The sequence below is a fragment of the Capsicum annuum genome, chromosome 8 (genome assembly GCF_002878395.1).
Source record: "Capsicum annuum cultivar UCD-10X-F1 chromosome 8, UCD10Xv1.1, whole genome shotgun sequence".
In the NCBI taxonomy this organism is placed as follows: Eukaryota; Viridiplantae; Streptophyta; class Magnoliopsida; order Solanales; family Solanaceae; genus Capsicum; species Capsicum annuum.
The window spans coordinates 151,516,444-151,527,142 of record NC_061118.1 but is presented as its reverse complement, the minus strand read 5'-3'; the positions used below and the strand labels follow the sequence as shown (position 1 = coordinate 151,527,142).

Genomic DNA, 10,699 nt, shown 5'->3' with positions numbered 1-10,699 from the left:
GGGGTCATAAATAAAATGAAGCTTAAAGCTTCATTAAAATGGAGATTGTACAGGAGCTTTAAGCTTCATTTTAATGGAGGAAACTGGACGCGTGGGGAGGGGGAGCTGTTGGACCTGGATGCGTGGGGAGGGGGAGCTGTTGGACGTGGGTGGGATGGGGTGGGGGAAGAGGGAGGGTGATAAATTAAATAAAAAGAAAAATATTAATTAAAAAACTAAATAAAATATGAAATTAAAAATATTTGACACGTGGCAGCACCTGATTGGTGCGTGTATTCACTCTCTTTATTGTGACTGAGATTCAGCAAAAAATAATGTATTTGCAACGAAATAAAGAATAGGTCGAAGTTAAAGTTTAGGTGTCTTTTTGTAAAATTCAGACAAGATGATGATGTAATTATATATTTACTTCTTTGAAAATAATATCTCGAGCTACTTAAGATAGGAATATAATTTATGTATGCTTTTTTTTTCTTTCTAAATTTCATTTTATAAAATTATATATAAGGTGGTTATTGTTCTTCTTGTTTCAACAATCTAAACTTCATGTGCCCTTCTTATTTTGCTTCGGCACAACTCATAATTATGTTAAATTAACTCCTAATATGTTCGGTGAAATTTTTAAAGTTGGTTTAAGGGCCCGTTTGGCCATAATTTTTTTTTTTTAAAACTTTTTGGAAAATTATTTTTATTTTATATCAAATTCAACTCCAAATTGATGTTTGATCACGAAAATTTTAAATAACTTGAAGTTGAATTTAAAAAAAAAATAAATTATTTTCACTTTTCTCCATCTTTAACTTCAAACTTCGACTTCAACTTCAAAAATTTTACTAATTTTTATGGTCAAACGCGTACTAATATTTTCAAGACGAGATAAAAAAGCTACATCTAGGTGATAAATAAAATTACTTTAACCCACAATGAAAATCTTCAAAGATTGAATGCATGTTAAATTGGTAAATTTCAACCACAAGTAAAAATGGCAGAGAGCCTATATCTATAGAAGCTACTAAATGCAACAGTAAGCTAAAACTGACTAGGTTCTACTTTCGAGGCAAAGTTCAATTACCAAAAGGACCTCAAAAGTTGTTTAATTTGCAGAAAAGCACAGAAAAATAAATAAGGACCCCTTCGCCCTTAGATATAATACTCCTGAAAGTAATTTTGGTGCAATCGGCCCATATTAGCATTATTCTCATATTTTAAACAATCAGATCACTTGCAAAGTAATTACTGATACATCTCTATAATAAACTATCAATTGGTCACCTCGTAAAAATGGTAACTAATTCGCTATATCAAGTTACACCGCATCGTTATGTTAGCGTAATAAACTTTTATACAGTCTGTCCATATTGACTTGAATGGTAACAAATATAGTTCAGCCAGAGTTCGAGATATTATGAGAATGAATCCACCTGAGTTCTTTGAGTCGAAGGTGAATAAGGATCCTCAGTTCTGCTGTTGTGCATAACTAACATGAGTATTCTACTTATGCAGAGTTGATGGCTGGAACTTGGTTTCTCAAGAATGGTGAAAAAGAACTCCTAACTAATTGATTTTGAATACAATAATGCCTCCAGTACAGCTGAGGAAGAGACAAAAGTTTATTGCAAAAAAATTTCTGCACAAATAAGTGCAGGAACATGAACAAGGTGCCGTGGGGAGCAACATGATCCACCAGTTGATTTAGATAAGGGCTGCAACACCGAGTTGTTGCATCTCTTTAAGCTTCCATATAGGGTGGATCGCTCCTTCTCCGAGTTCTTCTGCTTCTACTAGTTGCATAGCCCAAGCATAGTATACAGTGTGTATCGTATCCTAAATACAGCAACAAGATTTAGACACCATACCAGGGATATTATAAAGTCTTAGCTTCGATGATGAGCTACTGTAGATTGGGATCATTCTATAGCAAATTCCAGGGAATTGAAAAGAAAAGAAAAATAGAGCTTCTCAAGTCATCAAATTAGGAAATTCTTGACTGTTGCTTGTAAGCATTCTGAGTTTACGCGTAAGTAACACGTTTTCATGTATGACGATCACATTAGTAACATAGACAAAGGCAATTTGACCAAAAGGATTCAAGGCGACATTTTGATATGATGGAATTTGTACATGATGCAATTCGATATAAAATACCAAATTTACCAGCAGGGTCAATTAATGGAACAACCAATGCAGGAGATCAAATAACATAAACGTAAAATGGGAGAAAAATCTTACTTTTCCCCCTTCTTTAATTGAACCGAGTTTATCACGTATGCAGTAGACCTGTTGCGTCTGGAACTGTGAAAATTTCAAAGGAAGATTACTATCAGGGTTTCTCCATCATTTTAAGTCTATATTAGGCAGAGAGCCCTTTCAAGAGATGCATTGATCCAGACATCAAACAGAATGAGGAAAGATGCTTACTGCCAAAATGATTATGGGACTATCTCCCATCATTTTTGTCTCCCGTACTTCAATGTCCGAAATATGTAAAATCTGCAGAATGAGAGAGCAGGTAACCATATAGATTGTTTAGACATTTTATACGTGCATATAGCAGTGAGCAGAAATAAAAAAGCTGGATCTGTCCACCACCACCCTTTTTTCTTTGGGTGGTGAGTGTGCGTGGTTGGGGGGAGGGTTATCAGGTTGGGAGAAACCACAGGAGAGGAAAAGGGAAATTTGAACCAAACCCAAGCTTATCAACCACTTCAATGCAGTATACCATGATATGCAAAATGAGAGATCACAAGTTTCATGCCGAATTTTCAGTTAGAGCGTCTTCCCTACAGCAAAAAGTGGGAATCTAGGATGAATTTAAATCAACGCCACAACTACAGCAAATGCAGTGTCCAATGCTTAGATAAAGGTCAATGAGAAACAGTAAATAGCCGAATGCAGTGTGAACAAAAACTGTAACTAATGACGGCCTACAACCCCCAAAAGAAATAAAAAACAATACCACTCTACAAGGTTTAGATTTGTTGAACAGGTTTTGAGACGAAAGTCAGATAGTTCTAGTCAGGGACAACAGCTCTAAATCTCTATCACCACAACGGCATCTAAACATGAAGTTTCAATGATTAATGACCTTGACTTGACAAGAACAGAATTCACAAGTTGAATCTTCACATTAACAGAATAAGCCTATGGGATCAGCATAAAAATGTAGTCATCTACAGCAGTAAGAAAGTGTCTTGGCTATTTCAAAAATTACGAAACAATTTTAGTTCTATCAATTTTATACTAATTTTGTCATTGTGTGACATGCTAATAGAAATATAGATTGTAACACCGGAAGTTTGAGCAGAACAACACTCTTCATGTATTGCTATTCCCCTTCAGTGTAAATAAATATTCGAAAGGGAAGCCAATACCATAACTTGCATTTTTCTTACCTTGTTATCAAAAATGATATCCTGGCTATCAAAGGCTTGATGCTCTGCTTTACACCGCTCAATTACCTCTTTGCTGCAATATTTCTTCAACACCTCTGTATCTGCCTAACGACCCAAAAAGCAAGACATCATTGAAACAAGATGAAAAAATAACATATTTAAGTATATCAACACGAGATGATAAAATTGAGCTCGGACCAAGGCAGGAAAAGGGAGGGTAAGGTAAGGTGGACCTAATGATTCAATTCTCAAGTATTTATCCATCTGTTTGGGTTATATGGTAAAGACACATACATTCTCCTCTCTGTCCCACTATGCAGGGGTTGAAAACTAGACATGGAGAGGTTGCACCACCCACTCCTAGTCGTGAACCAAACAAATGACTAACCCATACCCCATTACCCCACGCAGGAAATAGTTTGCATGTGTCTGTAAGCATTAGTGAACTTGTGTATACTTACTTTGAAGAAAGCTACAAGAATTGGTCGAATCACTTCTTGAACCTCGGCAACAAATTCGGGTAAAGAGAATGACCTTCACAAGACATACTTCAAATTTCTTAAACAGGCCAAAAATGATAATGAATAATCAAACAAAAGAAGGCTGTAATCATACGGATCTTTGCGTCGGATCTCTTTAAATGACAAAGCAGCTGATGATTCTCCAAACACAGTTTCATTTAGACTGTAACATTAAGGTGGAAACTGTAAGTTGATCTTAAATTGAATTCTATCCAGGACACAGTATTAAAATTGGAATGTATAGCCATACTCTTGGATTTTGTGAACAGCGGGATGATCACTCGTTTCCCATCTCTCGCGAATATCTTCTGCAATCTGTCCCACCACACACAAATTTCATAACTTCATAATAAATTCAATCCAAATTCACTGCTGGTGCTATCAGCTAAACTACTTTATGCTAAAAATACTCACACCTATAAATGCCTTTATATCCTCATTGGATCAAATATAGTAGATGAAAACGTTTGAAATGAAAATATACTACCAGCACAAAAGATAAAATTCTACTGACTATCAGAAAGTACCTCCTGGCTTTTTGTTATAACAGGTTCACTCATGCCAGTGAAACGCTTAAAAACAGGGTGACCTTGCATCTGGAAATAATAAAAATTCAGTCCATTAAGATTTACGATTATGAGGGGAAAAAGACAACTTCACTCACATCTCAACAGGGAGTAATAAGAAACAAAATTACTTTTTCCTTGAATGCCTCCCATTTCTTATTCCATTTCGATTGCTTTGACGGTAAGACTGCAACATCAGTCCTTGTGCTCCTCTCAAAGTTTGATGAAGTTTCTTGTTTGGGAGCAGAATGTTCGAGGCGCTTTCTCTTACCTGGAGTACCTTTCAATTCATCCAATATGATGCCATATCCCTTCTTGGCTAAGTCAACAGGCCTTGCTTCTTTTATTTTCTGGAAGGCTGGTGACACTTTCGATGATAAGGATGAAGCAGCAGACTTAACTTTGCTAAAAACTGTTTCTGAAGAAGATTGCTGTTGCTGCTGCTCCTGTTGAGTTTTTGCGGATGCAGACTCACTACTCTCATTGGTATTTGAACCAGAAGTATCTGAACGACCACTTGATCCTGTAGTTTCTTCTTTCCCCGTTCGAAAACTTTCCCTGACCTAAATACAAATCAGGGTTAACCGTCACTACCATAAAGAATTCACCATAATCGGGACATGTGCTAAACCGAGCTCAGTAAAAAATTACCAACCTCCTCTTTAGTAGCAGATATTTTTTCCTCCACATTGGCATAAACCTACAAGACAAATTATACAACTCAAAAGGCATTGATTAAACTAGACATTTTTAAATACCTTTCAGGATTCGGAGATCGAAAGATCAATACCTTTTTTTTAATGAAGGTGTTTTATTACTGGCTTCAAGGAAAAGCATTCAATACAAGAGTAAATATGTTAGCTCCATTACAAGATGCTATGGTATGACCAGGAATCTAACCCAAAAATGTATGTATGGGTGGATGACCAGGAATCTAACCCAAAAATGTATGTATGGGTGGGGGAACACAAACATGTGGCTAAGTCAAGGTTAGGGAACTAACAAAGTCTAGAAACGCATCAACATTATTTGCATAGGATAGTTTGTTCCGATCAAAGATACAAAATAAACACTCAGCCATCAGGTAGTGATTTGTAGTTGAAAGATCAATACCTTTGCTAATTAATAGTGATGGTTGTCGAAAACATAATTAATTAAATAAAAGAGTGCTATCTCTAGCAACATCAGCTTTTAGCTGAGATGATCACACTCTTCAAAATGATACCACAGAAGGCAGAGGGCGTGGGTTTGAGTATTGCCACCACCCATTATCGAAACCCACGAAAAAGAATCAGACTAACGTGTTAAAAAGCATAATTAATTAAATAAAAGTATCTTATCTCTAACGGCTTAAGCTTTTAGATGAGATGGTTACACAATTCAATAACAAGACAACTTCACAGCAAAGAATGTTATCAAATGTCGGTCCATCCGAGGAAAAGAGGTCCGGAGAACTAAAGCACCACGAGAAGTCTCATTTTACTGGACAGCAGAGCATAATGCTTGATACAGGATAAATTATGTAGAAGACTTTATTGCAAATATTAGCCATAAAAAGAAGACTTCGCTGCAAATATTTGTATTACTACATAAAAGAGGTGGCGGGAGGGGAGAGATCGTGTACAAGAGGATCCAGCATGAGTTAGAGAAGTTACGTGTGTAAAACAGAAATGGAAATTGTGGATCGTCTATTTATTCACTAGAAGGCTGAAAAAGAGTTGTGAAACATGTTTTCGACTTATTTGGCATCAGGGAGGCATGCTTGAATCCCTAAAAGTTGTCGATAACAGCTGACAGGGGTAAAAGTGGGAGCTCAGTTGCAAGATATAGGGACTGTACCAGCATGGTAGCATGTATTAGATGGACACAAACACAATGAAGGAGAAAGAAATCAAGGATGTTCCGAAAGTGTTTACAGTCGATAGATAGATCGAAAGCTAGATGTCTAGTTAATCTAACTTGTCGCTACAATTCAAAGTTTGTAAGATGTAATGCCTGCAGTTTATCTCCCTTCACTTTTGAGGGGGGAGAGGGGTGCTTTTATACTCATTGCATCCTCTGGATCCCCCATAACAGATTTTTCATTATTTTATCAAGAAAGGCAACAGATTAATATGAATTAACGTGGCATACCATCTAGGTACCTAGAAGCATCTTTGCACAGCATGAACAACTGCTAAAACAGTCTTGAGGAAAAATACATGCTCGGGAGCATTCTATTTAGATAATCTCATTCAGCAAGGAAATATTAGACCAGCACCATGAGAGACTGATGGAGGGTGCACTATTACCTTTTTTGCCGTAGCTTCAGCTTCCGTCCAAACACCATCGACATGCTTGTAAAGCTGCTCAGTTGTCTGTTTCGTTCTGCATTTGCCAGTTCACCATTTCAGGGTCCCCATTGGTAGTTCTGCCAGCCTTGACATACAACAGTATGTCTCAGCCCCTTAAAGAAAAGGCTAAAAGCACTTAAAAATTACATTTAAAAGAAATCTAAAAGGCACCTTGTTTTAAGATCTTCTTTCACCCCTTTCAACTCCTCTGCCTTCTCCTTCAGCACCTTGACTGATTGTTGGAATTCTTGATTACTGCAGCCATAAGCATTGAGGAATAAACCCAATACATCCCCAAAAAAGCCTTAGAAGCAGATAGATGGAGAAGGTGACACAAACAACTAGAACTTGAAAATCATAAAATTGAGAATAGTTGCATTCTCTACCTTCTCACTTCAAACGATGCTAACATGCCCCCATGGCCCATACCACCCACCATCACAGAAAAAATAAAGAAAAGAAATGCTCTGAATCAGGTTCCTCATACTGCATTTTGACTGATCTTATCAACTAATGAAGGTAAGATAGCCATTTTGCTCGGGATTTTAAGGATAAAGATGCAGTAATCAACAATAAAAATCTTGAATGCAAGTTAAGCTAAGTGGAAGACACAACCGCCTAAAAGTGAAAATAACAACAACAACAGCAACAGCAACATACCCAATGTATTCCCACACAGTGGGGTCTGGAGAGGGTAAAACGTACGCAGTCCATACCACTACCTCCGAAGAAGTAGAGAGGTTCTTTCCGATAGACCCCCAGCTCAGGACCGAAGACAATAAACAAAGTCGAAATAAAACATGAAACAAGCATGGAATGATAGAAACTAACACCCACAAAGTAGTACTCTACACTATCAAACCGGATGCCCACCCCTCACTCCAACCCTCCTACAACTACTAGCAAGGCTACCCCAAAGCAATCCTATCTACCAGCTACGCCCCACCCACCCACCCACACTAGCCCTCTAACCTAATTCGTATCTTCACAACTTCCTATCTAGGGTCATGTCCACAGGAAGTTGTAACTGATCCATATCACGTCTAATCACCTCCCTCCAGTATTTCTTCGGCCTACCTCTACCCCGCCTGAAACCATCCAAAGCTAACCTCTCACACCTACGAACTGAGGCATCCGTGCCCCTCCTCATCACATACCCAAACCATCGCAACCTGACTTCTCGCAACTTGTCCTTCACCAATGCCACACCCACCTTCTCTCGAATAGTCTCATTTCTAACCCTATCTCCTCTAGTAAGCCCACACAATCAACGGAACATCCTCATTTCCGCCACCTTCAACTTCTGGATATGATCGAGAATTCTTAACTGGCTAACACTCCGCTCCATACAACATGGCCAGCCGGACTGCCACTCTATAGAATTTGTCTTTAAGCTTTGGAGGCACCTTTTTATCACACAAAACACCCGAGGTGAGTCTCCATTCCATCCACCCTGCCCCGATACGATGAGTGACATCCTCGTCAATCTCTCCATTCTCCTGAATCATAGACCCAAGGTACTTAAAACTATTCCACAACCTGGGAATCCATCTTCACTACCACCTCGTCCCCAAGCGTCAAGTCACTGAACTTGCACTCCAAGTACTCCGTCTTGGTCCTACTCAACCTGAACCATTTAGACTCCAGGGTTTGTCTCCAAATCTCCTAACTTATCATTAACACTCCACCCACCCCAAAGTCTCGTCAATCAGAACAACATCATCCGCAAATAGCATACACCAAGGCACCTCTCCTTAGATATGCCGCGTCAAAACATCTATCACCAAAGCGAAAAAGTGAAAATAACATATTTGAAATTTGAAAAAACTATATTGTCTAGAATTTCCACATTTGTATGACAATAGTGCGGACATTGGATAAAATGATAAGGAATCTTCTATAGGAAGAAAAACATTGCCACAAGAATTATCTTTTCATGGAGCAAAAGAAAATAATATCCATTTAGAGTGAGAGGTTTTAGGTTCGGAAGACTAATGTATTGAATATGGCCATGTATGGAAATGGTGGTAGAGATACACAAGTAGAGATGGTAAAGTTTAGTTGCATATGTAGCATGAAGTGTTAGCTATTGCTCACAATAGGATGCAATTATGGGCTTTTACCGGACATAATGTTAGAAATCATGCAAGGGAATATCATGGGATTTACCTCTTGAGGAGCTATTCAAATTAAGATCTGAGAAGTGGAACATGGGAAGGATAGGATGGAATAAATTGGGCTAGTGCGTGTATATTTTCATTAAAATCTTATTCCTTCGGTCTAATTAATTGAGGAGAAAAGAAAACATCGCAGAAGGAGATTCCCATACTAAGGCACGAACGAAAGTTGTTCCTTTTACTTGGGCGTGTCACGTGGAATTAACTCCTTATAAAGACAACCGATAAAGAATAAATGCATTTATTTAGGCGGAGATTTAAGTGCAGAGGGTGCGAGCATATGCTAATCACTTGTTGCTATACTATTAGAGTAGCTTCACAGTTTTGTGCAGCGGAATTCTCCCAATGTGACATTGATTGAGCATCCCAAAGATAGTGTTAAAGGCTATGGACAGATGACGGTTAAAGAAGCTTGCAACCATGTGTCCACTGTGTTCTTTTCTAGGATATTTTGAACCAAATGAAATGGAGGATATTTCAAAGCAATGAAAAAACTACTTACGATCTATAAAGATCTCGTTTTTATTTCATATATACTTGGCTTAAAGAATTCCTTTATATCGATAGTTGGTGAGCTTTAAGGGAGATCAAAAGTAGCCTGCATACCCAGATTGTACATATATCCTTGACTCTTCTCCGAGAATTAATGAAACAAAATCTGTTTTATAGCAGGCCCAACATTACTCCTAAGAAAAGTGCGGAACAAAGGAAACTTCTAAACCTAAGAATCACAATATCCCAGCTTGCACATAATCCCTTTTCTTCTTAACTACCATTATCCAAGAGAAAAAAAACAGTAATCTTTCAACTCAATGAAACAACCCAAAGGCAAAGTAAAAAAGCAAGAGCATTGAAATGAAAAGCAAAGTACCGGTTTACTTCGCCTTTGATTTTCTTGGAGAATTCATTGAATACACCGAAATGACGAATACCCACACACCTGTCTGTTCCAATCAACCTCAAATTTGTTGCAACTCTACCACAAACCACCTAATAACGCCAACATAAAAGAAAAAACAAAAACAAAAAATACAAATTATGAGAAAAAGAACCAGTAAAACCCAATAAGCACCAATTCAACAGAGGAAACAAACACCACAAAGACAAAGAACCTGTTGGGGTGCTAATATTCGGCGGAAAATAGGCTGTTTTGAGATAAACAAATCCCGCACAATCTTTCTGCTGGTCATTTGGAGCCTCCTTTTCTTGATTTAATGAAGAAAATAATACTACAAATTTTTCTTCTTCTTGTTGGGTCTTTAGGCTTCACGGAGGAACATTAAGGTCTGGAGTAAGCTCGTCCTGCCCTAATGCTATACGACTTGTTTGGGCCGCACGATAAACCCCAATGTCCTTTTGTTAAAAATAAGGTTGTCTTGCCATGAAATTGTGAGTATGGGGAAAAAAAAAAATAAGTTAAAATTTTGAAAATTAAAAAAAAATGTTTGATTATGAATATAAATTAAAATTATTTTAAAAAAGTTTACGAGTAAATTAGAGTTAAAATAATAGTGTCTCATTATATTCTGAAATTTTATGATCAAATATAATACTAGTCTATTTGGCGAAACATTTAAAAAGGAAAGAGCGTTTACTTTCCTCCATTGCTTTTTAAATATTTTTTTTATTTCTTTTAGAGTCAAATGACGCAGATTTTGATCAATATTTTAATATATATTTCATAATTAAATTAAAAAAATATAATTTATA

General features: G+C 37.3%; 1 protein-coding gene across 1 annotated transcript; it reads right to left on the bottom strand.

Moving 5' to 3' along the window:
- Nucleotides 1-1,246: 1,246 nt before the first annotated feature.
- On the bottom strand, nt 1,247-10,418 carry LOC107839500 (mitochondrial import inner membrane translocase subunit TIM44-2). Its single transcript, XM_016683012.2, has 14 exons — nt 10,102-10,418; nt 9,861-9,979; nt 6,984-7,067; nt 6,771-6,846; nt 5,135-5,179; nt 4,611-5,042; nt 4,441-4,509; nt 4,164-4,228; nt 4,008-4,076; nt 3,854-3,926; nt 3,393-3,497; nt 2,419-2,490; nt 2,230-2,292; nt 1,247-1,824 (listed from the first exon to the last, which is right to left on the bottom strand). The coding sequence occupies exons 1-14, from the start codon at nt 10,177-10,179 to the stop codon at nt 1,693-1,695; spliced, it is 1,482 nt and encodes a 493-aa protein (XP_016538498.2). The 5' UTR covers nt 10,180-10,418; the 3' UTR covers nt 1,247-1,692.
- Nucleotides 10,419-10,699: the final 281 nt, after the last annotated feature.

What these genes read in the sequence shown, in the direction of transcription:
- LOC107839500 (XM_016683012.2), bottom strand. Translation starts at nt 10,179, where the DNA reads ATGACCAGCAGAAAGATTGTGCGGGATTTGTTTATCTCAAAACAGCCT. An exon ending in CTGAAGCTACGGCAAAAAAG is followed by an intron (nt 5,180 to 6,770) that starts GTAATAGTGCAC and finishes TTTGTCTTGTAG; the next exon opens with GTTTATGCCAATGTGGAGGA. An exon ending in TATCTGCTACTAAAGAGGAG is followed by an intron (nt 5,043 to 5,134) that starts GTTGGTAATTTT and finishes ATTTGTATTTAG; the next exon opens with GTCAGGGAAAGTTTTCGAAC.